Below are 25,899 nucleotides of genomic sequence, written 5' to 3' on the forward strand. Positions count from 1 at the left end.
CAATGCTGAGCATGAAAAAAAAGTTCTATAAAGATTAGTTATACTTATTTTAAGTATAGTTATCAAGCACTTATTGTATCCCAAGAAGCCACTTATTTATCCTCCAATCTCTCTACCAGAGCTCAGTACATGATAGGAGTTCAGTAAATGCTAATTGAAATAAAATGAACCTAACTCAGCATGAGCAGAATTGATGATGTTGTAGCAATCAGAAACTGCAGCAATCCCAGACTTTCTAAAATTAGATAAGTGGTTGCAACTATGACTTGGATGCTGGAACAGTTTTAAAAAATTTCACAGGAATCCCCAATAGGCTTTTATCTTTCAGCATCCTCGTATTTCTTCTGCCTCTGAGTAGCACAGTAATAGCTCTTTAATAAGCAGAAAGAAGACACAAAACCCTCTTTGGAAATAGCTTATTTTTTATTAGGAACACACACTTCCTCTTTTATTTTATAATAATTCTGTATATTGCACTTCCTGTTCTCCAAAGTACCAAGATCACAGTACAGCTGATCCAGAAAATTCCATCAGTGTAACTAACATGTAAAGCTTTTTTGGCAGAATCTCTTCATCTTTGAAATGTCTGCAGTACTGAACATGGAAACCATGCTATATTCACATGGCGACACTCAAAAAATATTTGTTGTATGTTACTGTTGAATTTGTGAAATATCCCTTTAGAAGGGAAAAAATCTTCCTAAACTATGTATAGATTGACTCCCGCTGAATTTGTTTTATAGTATACCTGACAACCCTTCTGTAGAGAAAGTGTGTTCTCCGTTTATTGAGTGAATAAGAATTCATTAATTCTCAAAATTATTTTTAAATTAATCATCACTGTCTGAATTCAAAGAAAAACTGGATTGGTTTTCTTGTATTTGATAACAAAACTGGGGAATAAAGTAAGAAATGTTTAGTTGAGATTAGAATATGTACATGGTTTATGAGCTTTCTAGATTTTTGTTTTATTTTAATTAATGTATTTAATTAACTTTATTTAATTAAAGAGAGCATGAGAGGAAAGTCCAGAAGAATATGAACGGTGAAATTGTTTCTGTAACCCTAGGAATTCTTGGTGGACCATGAAAAAAGAAACAGACAGACTGCAGGTTTCATTCATACTTTCCTAGGCCAGTATGATTCTGAAGTTATCTGTAACTACATGAAAATTAGTCTTGAATTGTGAGTTGGTAAAATTTAAAATTAATTTAATTTATAAATTGAGGAAAAAATACAGAGATTTTCATATATTTCCTCCCTCTACATATCACAGCCTCCCCCATTATCAACATATCCCAGCAGAGTGGTACATTTGTTACAATTGATGAACATACATTGACGCATCCTAATGACACAAAGTCCATAGTTTACCTTATAATTCACTCGCTGTTGTACATTATATGTGTTTGGACAAATGTATAATGACATATTCATTATTGGGGTATCATTCAGTGTATTGTCAGTGCCCTAAAAATTTGTGTTCTTCATCCCTCCTCCTCTGCCTCCCCCACAGCCACTGACAAGCACTGATCTTTTTACTGTCTCAACATTTTAAAAATGATACTGTAAATATTATATTAAATTAACTGAAAGAAAAAATTACATTGCGCTACTCTCATATTCTAAAATTCGTCCATCTACCTGTCAACAGACTATAACCAGCCATTGTTAGATGTTACATGTCTTTTCCAATTTCTTTTTGCATTCCCAGGAATAGAGTGGAATTCCTGTTAGGAAAATATCTTCCTATTTTCCTTTTCTCTACCTATTTGTACCTACTTCCTCTTTCAGCATGTCATGTAGCAGAAAAAGGCAGGCAAGCAGAGCCACAAGAGCTCAGATTCTGGAGCCACATGACCCCGGGTTTGTGTCCCAGCTCTCTACCTATTGAGTGTATGATCTTACTCAGATTAACTATGTCTCTAACGGTTTCACCATCTGTAAAATGGAGATGATAATATCATTTATGTTATATGGCCGTTGTGAAGATTAAACAAATTGATATATTTAAGGTGCTTACAACAACCTAGCACATAGTAAGGGCTATATAAATGTTAACTTTATTAATTATGCCCAGAACTACAGGATGAGGCAGATAAATAGAGGACTTAAGAGCAAGCTCTAAGGTAGAAAATCAATTTGAGGGTAGAAATAAGCCAGGATCCCCTTACCTTTTGCCAAAGAAGTTCGTTATTAAAGAGGAAACCAAATCAAGGGTAGAAAAGGGCAGATTAGTTAGACCTAAACTATGACACAATAATCTGTTTATTAGAATTTATGAAAACTCACTGAACCTGAGATGAAGGCTGGGCTTTCTCATGAATGCAGGTATCTCTACCCATCATCACTAGAACGTTGTTGGGAAAAGTGGTTGGTAGAACATTCCAAAATTCTCTTTTCCCAATTTTAGGGAATAAAAATAGTTTTATGGGTCTCAAACTTCAACAACCTTTTTATAAAGTGATCGGGTTCAATTTTTGCCTAGATTGTTATCATTAATTATGGATACCAAAATTATGAGGTCTGAGTGTTCTTGACGTGCCTTTTATCTCTTCAACAAAGCACTTTTTCATGACTAAAGAGGATAAGAGACAGTTTGATCTTCCCCTTCTTAAATTATAGCAATTTTTAATTTGTTGGAAAAATGACAACCTTAGGAAAGGTCATCTTCAAAATAAACCTTTCATTGACTTAAATATTTGCAGTTTTGAAAAAAGAATAAGGTTAAGAAGTATGGTATAAGGAAATAAATGACCTACATACCAGTTACTGTCAATGTAACTCAGTAAAGGGAGGGCACTGCTATTAAATAATTGTGCATTTGAGGTCATTTTTATTAATAGAAATATTGACATATAAGAATTACATCAAAGGAGAGCATCTGTTTTAAGGATTTCATATTTTCTCAACAGTCGACACTATCTTGACAACTCCTAAATATGTACTTTCATTCCTGTCTTCAAGCCCAATTTCCCCTCTAATTTTCCCAGTAACCTAAAAAGTTTTCCTCTGTTTATCACATTTTTATCCAGTTCTAAATGGTTAGAAATAAGCTCTGTATATGCCATTCTTTCTATGTGTTCTCTATATCTAACCTGTTCATGGTTTCTGTGGTTTTCTCTGGTTTCTACCCCTCCTCTGTTCCTGATAGGAACCCTGTGTAGGCACTTCCCATTATAGTGCTTCTTAGCTATTCTCTCTGACTTAATTTTATTACCTTTCAAATGCATCCTGCATATTCTCCCAAGATACGTCCTCTGTAATACTTTATTGAATCATACTTCAACGAAGTTGTTCAACACTTGGAAGGTTTTTTACTTCCTACTATATATAATGCAGCACAGATAATAGTCTCTGGAATTGAAGGATGCAATGCCTCTGACTATTTCCTAGTCAATCATTTCATCACTGACTTAATGATATACAGGGCAGGCTTATCAAATTGGTGGAAACTGGAAAGGAAGTGAACAAAGAAAGGAAGAAAAACAAAACATCTCAGTAAGCTGGAATATAAATGAATATGAAAATACGACATGTTAATATTAATGTAAAGAAAAAAGATTATATTTTTCTTCTTTAACATTCTAAACCTTATATATTAAAGGTTTAATATATATTCCTCCATCGTAAAATTTGAACAATTTTTGTCCAGGGAATTAAAGAAGACTTAGCTAGATTTAAAAAGTAAGTTATTACGTAATCTATACATCAAATTTATTTTATGCCACTTGTTGACAGATATTTCCCCATTCCATTGCTTAAGAGGAGCTTAAAGTTTTAAGTGATCAAAACTCATGTGCTGGGCATAGAATTTATATTTCAGGGATTGCTGCTTTCCCCTCCAGCTGGATTGTAAAAGGTAGAGTTTAAATTACTTTTACATTTTAAAGTGCACTTTAAAGTGCATTAACTTCCTAACATTTCTTTCCTGAAATGCTACACTAATTTGATATTTGTCCTATATCCTTTCTCTGTCTAACCTAGAAAGAAATTTGAGTTGACCTTAATTGTATTTTCTTTACTTTTAAACTACAGTCTTCTTTGACAGTTTCTGGACTCATAAATGGAAAATTTTGTCATCTTAAAAATGATTAGATATTTTCTTTTAAATTTAAAGGATTCTTTGAAAAATATAATAATCCTGTCAAGTTTAAAATATATAACATTAGTCATTTGTGACTTATGTAAGTAGAAAAGGTTGGAGCCTGTTTTAGTTAGTGCATGAAAAATGTACTCTCACCTTCACATAACTCAAAAGGCTAAAGCAATTTAGTTTAAACTCTGAAACAAGTTCACCTTTGGGTCCAAGTTAAAGTTTGAAAAATCACATCCAACATAGAACATGCCCAGAGAAAATTATAATCTAAAAAAGGAGATAAAAAATTTTTAATCTTTCCTTTTTTTACTTAATACATATAATTTTTACTTGATTTAAAATATTTTATTTGTCTCGATGCTTATTTTGTTAGAAATTAGTTGCCAGTTTTTAAGTTTAAAGCATCTAATTAAAATTTAAATTAAATTCAACTTATTTTAGTAATATGAGTGAAAACATTTAATTACCCTTTGTTGAATTAATAAAATTGGAAATTAAAGCAAGAAGTTTTTGGGTGTCTATAGCAATTTTTTGACATGTCCATAATTTTATTGTTGTTGTTAGAATAGGAAATTTACCAACAGTGTAACTCAGAAACATAATGGAGGACTTAAAACGTCTAATGGCATAAAAATAAGTTAAGGTGTTATTGCGATAAAGGCCTTAACTAATGCAGTAGCAGTAGAGATTGCATGTGGATTGGGGAAGGTGGAATTTACAGTGTTGCATACTATCCAGAATAAGGTTTAGGGAAAAACTACAGAGGATGAAAGTAGATTTAAGACTAAGAGATGTGATGGGCATGGGGTTTTCCTCAATTTGACAGGGCATGACAGAAGACTGGACTTACATGTCCAGAGATATTAAATTCAGTTTGGGACACAACAGTTGTCAGGTATTCGTGAAAATTCAAATTGTAACATCTAAAAGTTAGGTGCCATTATGAGTCATAAAGTTCAAGAGAGAATCTCCGGCCTCTGAAAGTCTTAATTGTGAGTATTAAGAAGCAGTTGATCCCAAGGGACAATTTAGCAGGCAGAGATCGTGGGCCGCACGCAGTGTAGCTTGGTTTCTCGGGCCCTCAGGAGCTGAAGAAGGGTCAGATAAATGGGCAGTTACCCTGTCCAAGGCAGAAAGCACCCCAGGGCGGAGGCGCTTTATGGAATCTTAATAGCTTAACGGAGAAACAACAGGCTCCTGCTGCTGTTTTTGAGTCCACGACTGCACAACGCCATCTTCAGCTGCCCTCGGGTTTGCTGCTAGTGACATGTCCTCGCCAGTGAACTAGAGTCTCAGCGAGTAAACAGAGACAGAAAACATCAACTCCTGTAAGAGGAGCCAGACAGAAAAAAGAAGAGCACAGAAAACAGTCTAAACCTTAAAGAAATACAGATGATAAAGTTCTTGAAAACTTGAAAAATAGAGCTCAGAGTGCTTCGCTGTTGAGAAAAATTTTAATAATTAATGGAGAATTGTTACAAATAGAAAATGAACAGAAAATGTGTCTCAAAACTGAAAAAATGGAAAGAGAGAAAAATTCACAAAAATGGAATTAAGATTGAATGAAGATGATATACCCAGCAGATAGAGCTTTTGAATATATAGAAATTTCATAAAAAGGGAAAAAAAACACAATAAAAAATCATAATCATAATGAAATTTACAATCTATAAAAGAAAAACCATTTCAACTCAGACACCATTTTGCTATGAACTAACAAATCTGCCCAGCTTGCTTATCTGACCCCCCCACTCATAATAACTTAGTAATAGACTCTCAGAGAGACAAAGGGGTTGCTAGTATATCAATAAATGAAATTAATATTAATGGAGGAGGAGGGTGCAACCAATCTCAAGTAGCTGAAATGACACTTTAACATAATAGAACTGAATAATAGCTCATACGTTTTCAGCGGGTCCCAAAAATACATGGCCAGATACCCATGCACTCACTATGTCTTCAGGTAAAGACTACTTGTGTGTCAACTGAGCCAAAAAATAGATGAAATTATAACTTATTTTAAAAGGCATATTAACTATTTTTGAAAATATAGTGAATAAAATAAAAATTATTAAGAAAAAAAGTCAGTCAAGGTTGATTTGTTTAGAATAAATCAATCACTTCTTTAAAAGTTTTTCCCTCGAACAATGCTAGATGAATGAGATGAATGAATAGGGATTTTTTCTGCAGTCTTTCATAGAAGGGAAAACATAAAATGGTACAGACTGAGGAATCATTTCCTCCTTCAGTGTCTTTTTTTCTATGACTTGGTGAGTGTTCCTGTTTCGTGTGGCTCAGAGTTGCCACATGATCAAGGAGTACCTCCCAAGTCACTGTGATTACAGGTGGCTCCAGCGCATGCAGTTTGGGACTGGACTCTGAGGGATGCTCGGTGCCACTAGAGCTTCACGAAGTCCCAGAGATACGACGGAGGCACAGAAGTCCCTGTGGCACCCTAGTCTCTGGAGGAAATAAATAGGAAGAAATAATACAAAGAAGATGAGGATGGGGCAAATGGGTAATAGAAGATGAAGACAAGAAATGCAGTGAGAGTTCACAGTGGATTTTTATTATTTTGTTTCTAAATTTTAACATTTCTGAATAGTCCAGGAAATACACTATTGCATCCTTTAAAAATTATCAAACTTTTTATTTCCATTTTGTTATGTCTCCATGAATTATTTATGATGAAGTATTATCTTACTTATAATCCTCAGGCTCTGTTTCAGCAACAAGAAAAAAAGAGGGGGGGGCAGCAGTGCATAGTGTGATTACAGTATTGCTGAGCAATTTGGCCAATAAATTGTGTTTTTTGGCTCTTAGAATTTTAATAGTACATATGTAATTCATATAGAATATGAGATTTCTCATTCTCTTACGTAATATTTTTGTTATTGTTGCTCATTTGACGTCATTTCAGTACTGACTTTCAATGATTATCAGTTGCTAAAGAATTTGGATTTACCCTAAATTTTTTTGTGAGCAAAGCCAATTTATTTTCGGGGCTAAAAAAAAATAACAGCAGAACTGTTTTTGTAATGGCCAGTTGAAACAAGAAATCCACTTCTTTCTTGCTAATTACACCTGGGTCTGTCGAGTTTAGTGTGGTGTGTTTATCAGTTCTCTCAAGCACTACCAGCTCTATTGGGTAACAAATGAAAGAGTATTAGTTGTCTTATTATTAAAAAGAGAACTTTATCAGAAGCTTTCGATGTGCTTATGGAATTCAGAAATATTCAATACTTATGGAACATCAAAAGGGTCTAGTAAAAAGTTTTATTTTTTTAATCATAAGTAATAAAATGTGTTAATAAATAGTTCAGAATAGTAATATTAAATATGGAATTTCAGAGGAGTAATACAAAATTTTGGTAGAAGAATTTTTTTTTTTTTTAATAAAATAGGTGCTGTGAGGGATGTCATAACACACTGTACTGACTCCTAAATTAAAGGAGAAATTTTAAAATATTAATAATGGAATAGTTTCATTAAATTTTAAACACAAAAGAGACTGTGTATAACCTGGTAGGTACCCTGCTGTAGTATCCTGGTATGGCAGAGCATCGTGTGGTATGGCAGAGCATTTTCTGGCTGGCATTTTGACAGTGACAGATTGTCCTGGGGTACACGCACTCCCCGCCATGATAGATTGGCAGTGCTCTTGATTCTATGGCCCTCGTGCTGCAACATGATGATAGGCGCGTCTAGCCCAGCACTTGACATTTGTATCTGCACATATATTGGTTACTTTGTGAAATGGAAGCAAAATAGATCATCCAGTTGATAACTGTTTATATCATCTAGAGCATCAGCTCACAGTTAACTGCTTGACTGAGACTCCAGGGTGAGTACCAGGTGGGCAGGATGGGTAAATTTAGAAAAACACTGATAAAATAAATTATACATCAGCAATTAATAAAGTGAGTTGCTCTGTTCAGTATAACTCTTTGCTCACTCATCCTGCAGCAGACATGGTTTGCAAGCTTAGTTGCACTGTGCAATTAAGGTTAGAGTCTGCAACATCTTTAGAATGTTTGGTTTAACTGTTTCCTTCTTTACTTCATCAAAGAGAGAGAAAGGACACCTCAAGCTGAAGGAATAGCCTACGTACAAAGTAATTGGATATAGAGGTACAGAAAGGATTTGGGAGGAAAATAGGAAAAAGCTATAGGGAATAGCCTATGCATTTTCTTTTCCAATTAAAAATCACTGTCTCCAAGGAGAGGCAATATGGGCTGAGGACGCACTCCTAATCCATTTTTTTCAATGACTTTGTTATATGAAATTTAGCCTTTCATGTAGCTCCTTCTTCTGTGTTTTCATTTATGGGATAGCTGACAACGTCATTGTTGAAAATGATTATAAAACACTGTTTTATATGATAATTTACACAAGCTCAAAAAATATAGTATTTGTATTCTAGACTTGGATTTAGAAATATTTTTTACCATTGTGTTTTAAAGTTTGTGGTCATTTTAAGTAGATTCAATAACTAAAAGTGAGATTATAATTCATAGAATAAACAATAAAAGAAAAATCATTCTAAATGTTTTACTTCTCTGCTCTCATTTCTAAAATAAATGTAATGAATACTGCTTTGGATTACATTTATTTTTTATGTGAAGCAACAGAAAAAGGACCTCTGGCTCCTGAGTTCCCTAACATGTCATTTCTCTTGTCCAGCAGAAGTGGCAGACTGGCCCACAGTGGCAGTAACAACTGCAGTGGCTGCCTAATAACTCTTGCCAGAATGCAGACAGCGTGCCACAGCACTGGACTGGTTACAGTCTGTGTTTGTTGTTTGCGACTGCCCCGTGGCGATGAAACTGCTGCTTTCATTATTAATATTGAACACAGCAGAAAAACTCTTGTCCAACTGTAGTGGAATAAGATTCCTTTAGACTTCTTATAAGGAAGTGCAAGCTTACCATTTATATGACATCATTTATAGGCACCACAAATGTAGCTTTAAAAAAAAAAATGTCAGTTTTATAAATGTATATACTTGTAGCGAGGAACCTAATGAAAGATTTTTTCTCCTCCATACCGTTTCTTGCAATTGCTGTGATTTTAAGTTCTGTATTATTTAAAACAGAAATCAAAATAGCATCTGTAGGCGTGAGCTTGTAGGTTTGGCCTCTCTGAGACCAATCAAGAGCCACGCTTTTAAATTCCATGGTAACCGTGGTTTAAGCTCAAGGGAGTCCTCATTGTATTTAGCAACCTCATTGTGACTAAATTGTGTCCAGTTTGCCTTATTCCACTTCCTACTGAATACAGACTTTAAGAATCCGAGCGAACTTCTCTTTTCTAGTTCCATGTGTAATTTCATATTTTAACGTGGGCTCAAAGGGCATACATACTCTCAACAGGTTTGCGTGGAGCTGTCTGTGGGTGGCGTACATGTGTATTATTTTGATGGAGGATAATTTATGGGGCATGCAAAAAATAGGTCAAGCATGGCAACCATGCCTAGACTCATGGGTGCAGGTACAAGTGCAAATTGCTCTGAAGCAATTGCTCTCCGAGAAGACGTGCTCTGTTTCGCCCCTAAATAAAATGCATGCTGTCTTCCGTATTACTCTCCTCAAACCTCAGTAGTTCACCTACTCTATTCTATCAACAGCGTTTCAGATGTCTTATATTTTACAATTCGTACTTGTATCGTTTATTTTGTACGTTTTGTCAATGCATATAACTTAATCTTGTTTATAATCATACTCTTTATATTCATGTTTCAAGTATTACTCTTCTTCCTGTAGGAGAACCTCTAGTTTTTAAAAATACAATCCTACAATAAATGATTCTTATAATTAAAAGTATGTTATCTATTGAAATTATGGGGCATCGAACTGGGGAAAATAGTTTTCAGCATAAAGTCATTTGCATAGATAAATAATTCAACAATGGCACTATTTTGAATTTGTATTTGATTTGTTTTTGTGCTTTTTATGTGAAGATATGAGTCATCTGGGCATTGATTATACATCATGTACTATTTCAAACTTCCATTAAATGGTTGGAACGGGTTCAAGAAACATTGACAATGTCAACTATATTTTAAATCATGGTATTAATTTGTGCATAATGCACAAAGTATAATGCTTATTGTGTGGAGATGCAAGAAAATTTAGCATTGATCTACTCTTGTATTTCTCACTTCAGGATACTCAGCATTTTATAGATGAATTTGCACTTTCCCTGCAAAATATATTATAAGTAATAAAACAACTTTAAAAGTTAAAAATGTCTTCGCTACTGAAATAGATTTATTCCAATTGACTATTTTGTTTTTATATGCTTGTTTTATTAACATATGTTTGGAAATTAATTTCTTAATTAAATATTAAGCCCCAGAAATATTGCAGCAGGATAAAGAACTAAGACTATAATAAAATTGCAGATTGACGTTAGGTGCTTAGTAAAATTTGAAATAAGAATTAATGGCTGGCAGAGAACAGTAAATAAATACTAAGAATATCCTTAAACTCAATATCCTCATTTGAAAGAAACAAATTATATATTTATGTAATTTCTAAATATTCAATTTATAACTAGTTGTCATACATCATATATAATTATATATCTCATATAATTACATATTATATATAGTTATATATTTAATTATAACAAATCAAGATTTTATATAGTTACAGATGTAAAGTTATGTTTTAGTATTGTATATGATATAATTATCTATAATTTTAACATATATAATATATACATAATATGTATAGTTAAATATAAATTATATATATTTTAGTATCAACATTTTCTAAAGCTTTTCATTAGTTCTATGGCTTTACGCATATGCAGTTGTAAATGATCCTGTAAGTGTTGGAATAGGAACCAGTGTGCTCTTTTAGGACATACTAGAAACTAACCAACACTTACATTTTACTTTTTAGAAGTCTAGTATAAAGTAATATAAGAATGCATAGGAATTTATATTTCAAAGCATTAATAAATTAATACTTGGAATAAAAGCCAGTTCATTTGGCCTTCAATCAAAGTATATTAACAAGCACATTTATAGCAATATAGATTGTTCATGAGAATGGCCCAAGATACTACACCATTCTAATTGACTTGTACATCAATCTAGACCAATTAAATGGTGCTTTATTGTAATTTTATTGCAAGAGAGAGACAGAGACAGAATGAACGGGAATGAATGAGATTGATCAGGGCAAGCAAAGTTTCAAAACCTTAGGTGTAGAGATTGGAAAGCCAGTATGATTTTTGAATGGGTATTTGATTTACGAGTGGGGAGGTTCAAGTCCCAATTTCAGCCCTCATTTCCCTTCCATGATACCAAGGTAGCTGGACAACCTACCTGGGCTCCCAGTGTCTCATTTGTATGATGAGATGGTGAGCCTAGGTGATTTCTAAAACTACTGATTGCTCTAAAAATTTATATTGACTGGGACTGCTGTATTTTCTTTCAGAGATTCTCAAAAAACTTTAATAAATTATTCTTTTGTAATAAAGATTTCTAACTAAAAATAAAATATTCATCCATTTAGTTCATTGTTATTGAATTCCTACCATATGCCAGATACTGTGTGTAGTTATGAATAGGAAGTTTACAGTTAAATAAGTAAAGGGAATGTAAACAGACATTTATAAAGTAATTTTTGAGTTGCCAGTTCTAATTGCTTCTTAAATTAATTTTCTTTAGATAAGTCTTATTGCCATTGCTTGATTCAGTTGTTCATCGCCTCAGCAAAGGTCTTAATGTATGCCTTGGTTTAGTTTTCCCTTCACACTGTCCCCTTCGCCTCAATTCACACCCATGTGTTTACACTAGAACCTAATATGTTAGGTTCTTAGGATACATCCATGAATGAATAGGCACTGTCCCTGCACGTGGGGAGCTGTGTTCTAATGAGAGGTGTCAACAGTAATCATGATGAGTGAGTGGATTAGGCAGCACGTCAGAAGAAGACCAACGTGGAACAAGTAGAACAAAGGAAGGAGAAGAGGAAAGCAATGATTGGAAGAGGGAAGTGTGGGAGGCACATGTGTTTGAAATACGTGGGTCCAAGTAGCCCTCAGAGAGTGAAGTTTGAGCAAACACTTGAAGAGGAGGAGTGAGCTTAGATATATTTTGAGGGCAATCTCCCCAGGTAGAGAAACAGCAAGTCAGATTCTGAAACGAGAGGATAACTTGCATGATCAAGGAACTGCAGAGTCCGCTGTGGGTGGCTGGAGTCCATGTGAGAAAGAGGGGTGTGGGGAGCTTGGAGAGGTGACAAGGAGCCGGATAGTATGGCATTCTTTTTAGACCTACAAAGGGCTCTGGCTTTTTCCCTGCGAGATGGGAAAGTATTGTGAGGTTGCGAACAGTGGAGTGAAATGATCTGAATGATGTTTTGCAAATATTCTGATTATCAAGAAGAGAATGTGTTTTTAAAACACAAAGATTATTACAAAGCTCCTCTGTTTTAAAATATGTTTGCTTAAAAAAAAAATTATCCTTGGGATAAATTTTCTGTCTCACGTAGGTGATTAAACTCCTCCTCACCTCGTGATACTGTTGTTCCCAAGACACCCTGGAAACGCCAGTCCACAACGTGTGATTCCGTAATTAAGTGCTAAGACTGTGCACTGCAAATCGTGACTTTATAGAAATGGTGAAATGTTGGAAGTGGGAATCATTACGGGATACTTTGTGTGGGTGTTTGAACATTAGCTTTCTTGAGGAGAGAGAATATCAATTTGTCAAAGGGGAGGAAGGTGGGTTGCTGGGGGAGGATGTTGTGCAAGCAAAAGAATTAGAATTAAGAATGTCCATTTGGACAGCAAGATAATCTACCGGTTGGGGAGAAGTGGGCAGATGGAAGCCACACAGAAGAATTTAGACTTTGGTGCCACCATAAAAGGGGAAATTTGTAGATTTTTTTTAAGTGGATGAGTCAAATAATAAAATCAGCTTTTAGATAGTAGCCTGGTAGACAGTTCTGATTTATTAAGAGAAAATGAACCAAAGGGGAAACAAACAAACAAACAAACAAACAAACAAACAAACCAGTTCTCATATGAGTCAAAATGTGTTCTCTACTGAAAGGAGCATACTCTTGTCACATCTTGGGTAAAATCAGTGACCTTGTATGAGTGATGCTTTTGACCAATGTAGGCTTCCATTATTTTCCCAGAAGATTTATGCCTGACCCAAGGGAAGAAAATTGAATTAAAGGTAAAGGCAGTTATGTATTTCCTTGTCAAGCGTATAGTATCAGTGTGTGACAACTACATTGGACTGAAAGAACTTGGTGAAGTCTGATTTATATAGTAAAGCTGATGTTTTTTTTCATCAGGTCACAGAAACACGGACGGGTCCTCTTGGCTGCAGTAACTATGACAACCTAGATTCTGTCAGTTCTGTTCTGGTTCAGAGTCCTGAGAATAAGATTCAGTTGCAAGGTAGGTAGTTAAATTTTTAATAATTCTCTATGACCTCTAGATAACAATTATCCAGTTGTGACTTTGTTCTTTTTTTTTTTTTTTTAAATAAGCTATGCGTATAATGCTAGGCTGTTAAAATCCTCATAAAAGGGTAATTTCTTAATTTTTAAAACTGACATAAGCATTCTAGACCAAATAAAGAAAATGTCCAAATTAACTTTAGTTCTTAAATTAAGTAATGTATAGCAATTGAAAATATATCATGATAATATTTTACTTCCATATAAAAATCATTGTTTCAATAAGGAGCAGTTTTTTTCATAGGTTTGCCTGAGCTTTGACCTTTTTCCTTACAGATTCTGTTAGAAGTTGTTACTATATTTATGGCAACATTTTAAATATAACCAAATATGGTTGTTAAGGCTGCATTTGTCTTCTGACAAACAGAAATGTACTTGAGAATATACTAATAAAAGTTCTATATTTGTATTATTTCCACCATTATGTGACAATGGTGAAAATTTAATATCGTTTTCTATTACTATATTTTTGAAATAATTTAAGGTTTTTAAAAACAACAACTGTTATCAAATATATACTATCTCCAAAATTTTTATACACATTACTCATGCACACAGGCAGGAGAATGTTATGAATTACACCTAAACATGTACTAGTTTGAATAAATTCAGAAAAATCTTTGCAATGACACATTGTCTAAATTATGTTGACTGATCAATGGAGTAATTTTAAATTGTCCTTTTCTAGTCTACCTTTTAATTGCATAAGTTTTAAGTCTTTTTACAATATTCAGTTTTACATAAAAAAATGCTTATATATTTCAGAAATATTGCCATTTTTTTCCCTCAACTTTTCAATCTTGTAAAAAGGCAACAGCTTTGGAATATTTAAATTTATCCTAAATAATAAATAAATGTCATTCATTTTGAGTTGTATGAAAATTGTAAAGAAAGTACTTTAAAATTCTAAACTTTAAATGTTATCCAATATGCCATTATCAATTTTAAATGTAAAGCTATTGAAATATTTTCTCTAAATAGAAATATAGTCTACCGGTATTAATTGTAATTCTCTACCACTTACTCTTTTTTAAATATATGGATTACTTTCCATCACAGTATTAACGTTCATCAAAAAGGACAGGAATGTTTATATCAAATACAGTTATTTAAATTGATTCATTATAATTAGTTAATATAGTTTACTTTTAGTGTTTGTGAATCACTCGTGTTCAGATCTCAGAATATTATTTTATAAACACAAAACTTTAGCCTGCAATCTGTCTTGAAATATGTATTTACACAAGGAATAAATGAAGCTACACTTCCCTTTTGTATAACTATATTTCTATTCTTTTCAATTTCTGCATCTCTATCTTTCATTTTTTTCTATTTGCCAGGCCAATATGTTAAATTGTCTATTGCAACTTTATTTGTACACCTGTAATAATACAAATGCCTTTCCAGAGATAATCTTAGAAAATCAATATGAGGACCCTGAACTTCCCATGAACTCTTTCTTAAATTTTATCTGTATATACTCATTGCCTGAGTATCATGTCAATTCACCTTTTCAGCCTCACCTTTAATAGTAGCCTTTCCCTCTTCACTTTAAATAAGATTGCAAAGCATTTGCCAATTCTGGATCAATGTTACCATGAATAAATTCCTTTCAAGGGTATAAAAAATAATGGGTTACTCTATATGGCATTTGGAAAAACTGGTGTCTCCAAATAATCTTTTGCTAAGATACCACCATAAGTCTTTGTGTCTTTCATAATTAGTTGGTAATTGGGTGGATGGATATGGATAGATATAGATAATATATATTAGGTAGGTAGGTAGGTAGATAGGTAGGTAGGTAGGTAGGTAGATAGATAGATAGATAGATGATAAATGATGGACGGACAAATGGACAGAAAGACAGATGATAGATTTATGAGTGTGAGTGTGTGTGTGTGTGTGTGTGTGTGTGTGTATTGTGTTTTGATTTTGAGCACACGGTGAGGTATCAGAATCAACGTTTGGCCTTTTGGAGATCTTCGTAATTCAAATATTATTGAGAGGAGCCTGGTATTATGATAGTTTTTTTAGTATCCACCTTCTTCCAAGTGCTTTTTCTTGTAGAAGAAAATGAATTGCTCTTGAAGTAGATTTTTATAGAGCCAAGAAAGCATTAATATAAATTATTGAAGGTAACACCATTAGGCAACAAATTTAGATCAAAACTTTATGACTTAACTACCTATGTTAGAATTAACATTCAGAAATGAGATATCAAAGGACTGCACATAAAAGATTAATTATGACTGAAAATAAATGAAATTAAATGTTTTCTGGCATTGAGTTAGCTGTACTCACTTGTTTGATCTTGAGATCTGGCTTTGCTAATTAGTTTGCAGAACAGACATTTTTTCAAAAATTTAAAGAGTCATGTCTACAGCTCCAAATTATTGATGAAAATATATTTAATATATATGACAAAGAAATTTATAAGAACATATCAACAAATATATATTGAAATGAATAGTGTTCCATTTTTTAAACCTTTATGAATTTAGCAATAAAACAAAGCACTTCTAAGTCAAAGGGCAATAGAAGTAATTAAAAACTCATTTATTAATTCTTGATAGTAACTTTTTGGTAGACATCCCAGAAATCAAGGAAGTGAATGACTCATATGACTGAGTAACAAATAGTTTTCCAGATCAGTTGGTTGCTAATGTTTTATTTCACCAAAATTGACACAACATTGGGTTATCATCACATAGAAGATTTAATGTAATTTTTAATGATGAGTCACTATGCAGTATTATTTGCTTATAATAAAAATATAATGATATTGCTTCAGAAAACTATTTTGTTTTCTATTTTGTTTGTCTATTAATATATTGGAATACATTTTCTCATAGCCTACATATATGAAAATGAAAAGTAGGGAAACAATTTATATTTCTAGCAAAATCCCCCCACAAACTAATTATCAACATGAGAAACAAAGCATTAAAGAGTACTGGTCACAAAGACCCTTTGTAAGAGAACGTAGCATAGTCAAGCTTCATAGACTCCAGACACATCCAAACGAGGCACTGCATGTGGGATTCTGCCTTTCTAAAAATAAAATTAAAGAGCACCGGTCAGCTGGCCATTCACTTAGTCGTTTACCTTGCTAGATGCCAAGTTATAGTCTTCTTGATGTTTCATCAATTTTGTAAAACCATATTTATTGATGCACCAAATATTGCTGCTTCCCTTTTCTTATTCTGTGGTTCCAACTGCATGTATTTTTAGAGCTTTTGGTCATGACCTGTATATCTGTATACTTTCTTCAATGCTTTATATTCTTTGCCATTCTGTTCTGTGTTCAACATTTTTTGACACATTCAAGTTTGCTAATTATCTCTTCAGCTGTATCTAGTCTGCTTTTAAATCCATTATCTTTAACTCTAATTTATATATTTATTTGCAGAATTTCCATTTGATTATCATTTATTATTTCAAATTATCTGTCAAAATTTTTTTGTAATTTAATTTTTGATTAGGTTATTGAAATTATTGTTCATGTTTGATAGGCTCTATAGCTTTCCTTAGTATTATCTGTGCTCATTATGATTTTTTTTATTGGATTCTAATGTTTGTCTGTAAATTTGTATAAATTATTTAAAATTCTTGATGTTTTCTTTCTATAGATAAGATTTACTTTTGTTTCCAGTAGTACCTTAATCCATTTTTAACTGAGCAGTTTTGAAAGTATGCTTTAGCCCTAAATGAAGGGCTAGTTGCTGTTGTCATTAATTTTAATTGCTTCTTGGGTATACAGCCCTCTGGATTACGACAAATTGTGAAGAATTTACTATCATTATCATAGCTGGTTCAAAACTTCAATTTTCCTTTGCTAACCGGACCAAACTCTAAGACACAAAGTATGTCCAAGGCACAAGCTTTGGCTCATTCCTTAAGGATTCTTTTCTTTCCAGGTTAGCTCCAGAAATCCTCACCTTTTTTGGCACTCAGATCCTTCCAATCAGATTATTTTTAATATTTTTCTCCAGATTGTCTAATTGTTTCTAATGAGAAGATTGGTTCAAAATACATATATATATGTGTGTATATCTATATGTATCTCTATCTTTCTACCTATATCTATCTATCTATACATATATAGTCTTCCAGTACTGGACAGGACATATTTTCCTCTGTACTTCCCAGCTTGCAGCCTTCGCCCTGCCTCACGTACTCATGTTCATGGTGGCCTCCTGCGCTCAGAACACAGCTTTCTTGGCCACTGTCTCAGCACTGAGTAGACCCTCTCTAATTACAGCGTTATTAGTAATTTTACTCTGCTGTTTCAGTACATTAAGAAATATCTCTGGGAAAGCCCCCAGTCACTCTGAGTTATCTACCAAAACTGTCCACGTTCTCTCTCTCACTATTAATTATTGTTTATGTTTGTGGTCTAGTTATTAAATTACAAAGTTTTAAGGGGCCTGTCCCTAGACTTCCTTTTCCCAAAAATCTTTGTTATTTTTAGTGTACAGAATTACAGAATTTCAGTTTCATTCTTTTAGTAAATGATAGATAGCTAGCTAAAGATAATAATAGCAAAAATTCTTGCACATCTAAAACTGAACTTATCATTCCTTGCCACTAATCATTTCTTTCCAAATTACCTCTCCAGCCTTCTCTTTCTGCAAAAGCACTACCACCTTTACAGATTGAAAGTTATAATGCAGTTATTTTGTTTATGACATTTTTAATGTCACATACATTCTTTGAATTGCTTTTTCTTTTGTAAAATTAAGGTCGAGATAGATCATCGGTTTTTATATATCCGGTCCACACACTTATAGTTTCCTAAAATGTTTTAATAAATATATTCTGCTTCCTGAGTCTTATTAGCAGAGACTATGACTTGTCTGTTTTAGAGGTGTTTTCAGGTGAAATCCTTGCATATCTCCAAAATATGCAGTTATTTGGCGACCTGCAGGATTAGCTATTTAAGAATATTTTTTGCTTTATCATTTTACCTCCTCTAAGTCGTTTGACACATTTCACCTGCCTTACATCAAAATAAAGAACTGTCGAGTAGATTCTCATTCCTCTTCTCCTATCGCCCAAATTGCCTTTCCATCATCATTTCCCTAGTTTAGATATTTTTAGTCTTCTGTCTAAACTAATCTTTTTTCTTTATATCTTCTACTTCCAAATAAGTACCACTCACAGTATCCTGCATGGTTAAGTGTCATTTAAAGACAAGTTAATTAATTCCACACACTTCACTCTGAGACAGAAACCACAATAACATTACTCTAAATTTACTTTTCTAAGCAACCCACTCATTGCATTCTTATATTTCATGTGCATTGAAACAATACTACTTGCTATTTTAAATATATGTAATATATATAAATATTTCAGTTCATTTGTATGTTAAATTATAAACCTTTGCCACAAAAAACCTATTTCTTACTGTTGAAAACTATATGTCAAATAATATTTCAGTCTGTCTTTTTAATGAAAAGTTTTATTAATCTTATGAACCTAATATAATTGTTTAGCCAATTAATTATACCTAGTTAATTATATGTATTCCAATTCTAGTAGTTATTAAATACAATTGCATAATATTATTATACAATTGCTTTTATTTTTTCTAATGGATATGGATGAGCATGGGTATGTCTCAGTCATATTCATATTTGCACTTTACCTAGCATTTCTCTTCCAAATAGGAGACATTCAATAAATGTTATTTGTTTGAGTTGAAATAAAAATGAATAATAAAGTGACTATATAAATTCTAAGAATACTTTTCCTGACTAATTTATGGGAAAGTTAATTGAAAGAATGAGACAGGTATAATTGTCAAAATATTTGTAAAGTAGATTTTTTTTCCTAAATGCTCAGCCATAATTTTTATTAAATGAACAGATAATGGTCCAGGGTTAAAATTGATTTTTTTAGTTAGAAAGAATATACCAAAAGTCATAAAAATCTAATTTTTTAGTAAATAGCAATTATGTATTGACCAAATTTTCCCTTACTGTTATGCTTATTTTTATCTGCTGATTAGCTTGAATATTTAGCATTTTTATTACTTTTCCTGTGTAGCAAGAAATGCTAAAATTAAAACTATTATTTCTTGAAATGTCATAATAAATGTAAAACCAATAGAGATCTCCAATTATCCATTGTATAGTCTTATTTTCATTTTTGATATATTTTTAAGGGAGAACAGCTTTACTAAACTTGCATGTGGAAAAGTAATATATTGTATAATCAGGGCTCTTTTAATACATGGCATGGACATGAACTGTGACACAGCTCCATCAGTCCATCTGCTTTGCGGCAGGCAGATGTAAGTCGCGTGGCACCAGTAGCGTGTGATGGACATCAGCGACCTTCTACAACTCTTTCACCAGCTCTGCAACCCACTGCATGATGATGTTTATGTAGATGTGGGATGATGGTCTGTAAGTGAAATGACAGTGTTGAAAACTATTTGAAATCAAGTGGTGCAAAATAAATGCATGCATCTTTTCAAAGGCAGGCAGGCTCTATCTATGCTATGTAAAGATAACAGATTTTCTGGTCAAGTAAATCAAAGAGCCAATCAAATAAGTTTAAGAAATAAAATGAGATTGTCTGAGGGAATCTGACACCTCTATAATTTCTGGGACTCTTGAACAGTGCATAGAGTCAGCATATGCTGAAAAGAACTATAAATTTGCAACTTTATAAACAAATAATTTTAATGATAATTTTCAATATGCATCAATCTATAACTTGATGTACCAAATGTTTGACTTTTTCGAGTATTGTGAATACGTGTTGACGTTTTTCCTTTATCGAAGTAAACTTACCTGCTTTTCCTTTCAGGTCTGCAAGCACTCCTCCCAGACTACCTGCAAGAGCGTTTTGTACAAGCTGCTTTGAGTTACATCGCTTGCAATTCAGAGGGAGAATTTATCTGCAAGGACAATGACTGCTGGTGTCACTGCGGTCTCAAATTTCCAGAATGTAACTGCCCCTCCATGGACATCCAAGCCATGGAAGAGAATCTTCTTCGAATAACTGAAACCTGGAAAGCCTACAACACTGACTTTGAGGAATCAGGTAAGACATATGTTTTAATATAACACTTTGAAATTATGCCCCCCGCCCCAAAAAAAGATTATATTGAAAATATCATTTACCCATCTAGAAGAAATTGTTAAACTTGGAAGGGATTTTATTTAGTTTTTTACTATACTTTCAAATGGACATGTGTATATATATTGCTTTTATTGATGGTTATTTAGTATTTTACTGGGAGCATATGTGGTGCTTAGTATATTGCTATGTACTGTCGGCACTGGAACTTCGTCTACTCTTGAGCTGATATATAAGTCATTTTGTACAGAAACTCCTTGCCTTTCTCCATACAAGAATTTGTCGCATGACACTTCTGATACCTCTCTGGACTTTTCTAGCGACCCCTCAGTTTTACTCGTGAGGAGAAATACAGAGAGCAGCTGGTTTATACCTCCTTTCCATTAATGTGAATCTTGTGAATGTATACCTTCCCTGATTTAAAAATAATGACTTATTTTTAAATCAAATTTAGACCAGTTTTGATTTGATAGTGTTTCTGAGTTTTGATTTTTGTTATTTCTGAATGTGTACGAGTGTTTTCAATGTTTCTCGTTGGAATCATAACCTGTGATAATCTTCATTTTATAAATCATTGAACTTTAAGGAAAGATGAAGGATACCTCAACATAAAATAATATCGATAAAATCATATGCAATAATTCATAATAAAAGAATGAGAAAAATCCCCAAGGTGTGGTAGCAGTAATTACATAGGATTTAGTCAAAGTGTTGGACATGGCTTACTTTTTGGATAAAAAAGGTTTTAACTGCCAATAGGTCAGATTTATATATTTGAATGTTAAATTCCTCTGGTGATTCATTTAACCGAACACTTAAAAAGTGACAACAAAATCCAGCATCCATTTACAATCAAGACACCCAACAAACTCAGCACAGAAGCAACATATTTCAGTGATGGCCATATATGATAAGCTCACAGCCAACTTCAGATAAGAAAAAAGAAAAATACAATTGATGGTTTTAGCAAAGCATCACCCTTTGGAAGAGTAGAGCCACCAAATTATAGAATAAAAGGATAGGTGAATAGATTTGGGAAGAACTAATAAATTTAGGTTTTCTTAAGATATATTTTGATAAAAACAGTGTGTAATAAATAACCCTCCTCAATTTTAACAAGCATTCTATGTATAAAAATAATTTTATTTCTGTAAACAGATAAAACTGGAATTGAAGATCCTATTCCTTTGATACTGTTAGGAAACCTAATGAATTTCTAATCTCAAAATGTCCTTTCTAATTTTCCCAATAGAATATTAAAAAAATCATGTCTTACACATCTAACATGTTCTATTCATATAAAATCATCTGATATTTAAAATAATCATGCAATGCAGCACTTTTAGATAAATGATAATATATAGCAGTCTCCCTCAGGTTAAAGTTCTAAAAACAATGCTAGGTTATGATAGGTTAGACCATGGAAATCATCTCCCCCCATATTTAAGGAACTTACAGAGGAATGCCCATTTTATTTTGCCTTGAAAAATATATTTTAAAAAGGAAATCACCAAATGAGCCATTTGGGTTTTGGTTATCAGATAAATGTAGTAGATTGAATTAAGTTTACACTCCCATTGATGGAAACTAGAAAGGTGAATAATTTTTTTAAAGTTATATCTCTAAACATATAATAGATAATAAAAATAAGAAAACTAAATGGACTAGAATTTCTGACAGCAGATGTAAGCTGCAAATTCACTACTTTCCTCCCTCCCTCCCTCCCTTCCTTCCTGCTTTCCTTCCTTTTCTTCTTTCTTCTCTTTACTTTTTAAATTAATTCTCTGAACATTTGCCAATTATTGGATTAATATAGAAACTGGGGAATTTGCATTTTTTCAGTCAAGGAGTGGCTGATCGATGAAAGAAAAACCAACAAACTTTTAGTGGCTGTGTACCTGGAGTGACCAACTTCTAGACCAGTGGGCCTGAAGGTGTTTAGTTTTACCACAAGATATTTGTTGAATTTTAGATGATACTAGATGCTAAGGAGCTACTCGAAAGCCTTTGAAAGCAAAATGAAGTTTACCACAGACTTTTAGATGCTTAAGAAAGAAAAACTCTCTAGAGGGAGGGGCTCGAAAATAAAACAGACAAGGTTTGGAAACCCTAGAGAGCGTGAGGAATTGGCACTAAGTTTCCTCAACTGTTTTTCCCAGGGGCACATTTATCAAGTCTGGGCAGAGTTAGAAGCTGAGAATCTAGGATTAGCCCCTGGAAAATGTTGCTATTTCCAGGGCAGAGAACCAAATAAACAATACCCTGCCCCTCAAAAAAAAAAAAAATGCAGTTCTGTTGAGTAGAGAAAACGAGGCTCAAGGTTTACCTGCACCTCTATAGTCTCCCCTTGAAGATATTCGCCTCATTTAGAATTCACCCGTGGCAGATGACTAGAGGGAGAGACTAGAAACCTATGAATGATGGAATTGATGCTTTTGCAGTGTTACAGGGCTGGTGTAGCCAGTGCTCATGAAGTCCTTAACAGGAGGTTCTGAAGGCACTACCCTAAGAATGGGGTGGATCAGAGATTGAGTCCTATATGATTACACCCCAGCATTGCTGCAGCTCAAATCCTCACCTACGCGAAAGACTCGATTCTACATAGATCAACTCCCTGTCGTGTCTATTAAATATGAAGAGGGTGACCTCTTGAGGATGGAAATATTTTCTCATTCCTCTACAGTTCTTTTTAAGAATGATGGACATAAAACCCTAATTTACAACGTCTATGAGCAAACGAGACCTTATGGCCAATATCAAAGAAAAAAGAAAACAGACAGTAGATGTAAGATGATCCAGATATTGACATTACTAGGAAACATGATCAAATCATTATTATTAAAATGTGCAAAATTATAAAAAATGAAAATAAAGGCAAGGGAAGACAAAGTAGCTGGAGATATTGAAAAGTTCACCAGAGATTTGGGGTCTATGAAACGGAACTACTCCAAAATAAAACAGTAAAGTAGAAAATGGGAAAAATCATCTGAGTCAAGTAGATAAATGCAATAGAAAGGGAAAGGTTTGGATATTCTTTTCAATAAAAAACATGTTGGTCCAGGTATAATTTCTTCATAATGGCATCTATTGTATTTAAGTGATTTGCATTTAATTTGAGGTGATCCTACTTTAATATAAATTTTACCATCTGTCATCGATAATAGAGGTTTTTTTTTTTTCTATTTCACTGTATAGATAAAGAATGAACCCAAACTTTTTATTAGTTTTTTATGTGTTTAGTAAAACCACTTTCACTTTTCCACACTTAGAACTAAAGAACAGGTAAAATAATCTCGACTCCTTTTAAAACTAGTGAAATGTATGAAAGAGCATATTTGAAAGTTTTGAGAAGAGTTTTTATTTTAGAAACCTTTTTTCTTTTTTTGGCCTAATAGCGATAAACAAAATATAAGAAGTAATGAGGCAGATGTTGCATTGGGGAACGATTTCTAAAATGTTCTCACCACCCACAGGCTCCTATAAGTTGATAGACTGTATTCTAAGTACTTTGATTGCAAGGAAATGCACCAATTAATTTTATTTCATCATGACTGGGAAAGCAGCAATACTGCGTACAAGCACATTCTTTAAATATTTCCTTGAATTTTAGGTCCAACAATAGTTATTTATGTATATTTATCTATATGAATGAAATTAAAATCCACTGATAATCTAGAGAGACAATACAAATTGGGGTGGAGTTTGAGATCATTTTCAAATACTTAATTCAACTTAATTTGATTTCTTTTAAGTGCACATAATTAACATATCTAAGACATATTTTTATTGACATTGAGGAAAAATCTAGGAAATTCTTTCTCAAACACAAACAGCAGCATAACGTGTGGAAATGTGTGAATTGGAGTACCCACAGTAACAATATAGAATGTAACAGCGGTCACAAAATCTAGGTATTGCTACAGAAACGCACAATCGAACATTCTCTGTGGAACATGACTGAAATGACTTTGGTTTATTTTTTTTCTCATACCACTTGTTCATGCGCGTTCATTGCACAGTCTTCTCTGTGTCCTCGCTCCAGGATTAGGCTAACAGTGCAGCCTCCATCTGGAGCCATGTGTCACCATGACAGAGGAGTACCTTGCCATACCTTGCCAGACACAGTCATTAGTGACAGAACTAGCATTCTATTTTCTGACATTTTCTCTGGCACTGCAAGTGTTTTAGTACATGATCTTCATCCCTGGTTACCACAGGCAACAGTTTTACCAGATGTTTCCCCACCGCTTAGCATGGGTTGTCATCATTCCAGCCTCTGATAAAGTGCCCTTGACACATCCACAATCCACGAAGTCATTGTCACAGCTGGAGGCTTTAGCTTTCTTCAGCGCAGCCTCTCCCTTCCATTTTCGGCCCATATCTGTATAAGGCAAGATCAGCTTTGTACACGACAAAAACACCCTTAAAATCTTAGATATAAAGCAAGTCCTTTCTCGCTTGTACTACATGTCCACAGCAGGTTAGCTGGAGCTTTGTACTGCATTGTCCTCACTCCTGGATTCAGGCTGAAGGGCACGCCCCCTTCTGGAGTGGTTTGGTTCTAGAGGCAGTGGAAAGAGCGAGGTAAATCATAACTGGCCCTTGTGTGAATTGCTGGGAATTCACATTACCTATGACTACATTTTATGGCGAAGCCTAATTTCAAAAGAAACAGAGAAATGCCATTTTACCATATGCTTAGATGAGAAGATGATCCAGAATATTTGCGAATAGCCAAAATGTCAGTCCCAGTTGGCTTTTCAGGTACAAGCAAGTAAAAATGTATTCTACATCATCTAACCATATAATCTTAGATGGAGATACATGTCTTACTCTTGATATCTGAAATTCTACAGTCTTCTATTTTATCAGGGAAAGGAGATAAATACATTGTTACGTGAACTTTGACACATTCCATCTACTATAGCCATCACTTTGCCCAAATTAAGTAGCCAAATGTCAGATAAACCAACTTTATCAGTAACAAGGTATGTGATCATTAGCAAGTCATTCAGTGTCTTAAAACTTCAGGCATCTCATTTGTCATTCAGCTACCTTATTTAGGTTAGAGGAATAAGACATACAATTCTCATTTGAAATCAACTATCACTTACATCAACTATCACTGCCTACTCATGGGTAAAGCCTTTTGGCATCACATGCTTATATTTACAACATACTGTTTTATAGTGCTTGGTAATTAGAATATAAGAGTAAGGG

The 25,899-nt window shown here is 33.6% G+C and overlaps 1 protein-coding gene across 3 annotated transcripts in view; it reads left to right on the plus strand.

The window, feature by feature from the left end:
- Positions 1-25,899, plus strand: part of BRINP3 (BMP/retinoic acid inducible neural specific 3) — a 253,015-nt gene that overhangs the window by 147,356 nt on the left and 79,760 nt on the right. For all 3 annotated transcript variants that reach the window (XM_011360868.2, XM_011360869.2, XM_011360870.1), the window contains 2 exons: positions 13,420-13,525; positions 20,407-20,643. In XM_011360868.2, the coding sequence (XP_011359170.1) occupies positions 13,420-13,525; positions 20,407-20,643 (343 nt within the window). The remainder of the gene's footprint in view (positions 1-13,419; positions 13,526-20,406; positions 20,644-25,899) is intronic.

The sequence above is a fragment of the Pteropus vampyrus genome, unplaced genomic scaffold (assembly GCF_000151845.1).
Source record: "Pteropus vampyrus isolate Shadow unplaced genomic scaffold, Pvam_2.0 Scaffold60, whole genome shotgun sequence".
NCBI classification, from domain to species: domain Eukaryota; kingdom Metazoa; phylum Chordata; class Mammalia; order Chiroptera; family Pteropodidae; genus Pteropus; species Pteropus vampyrus.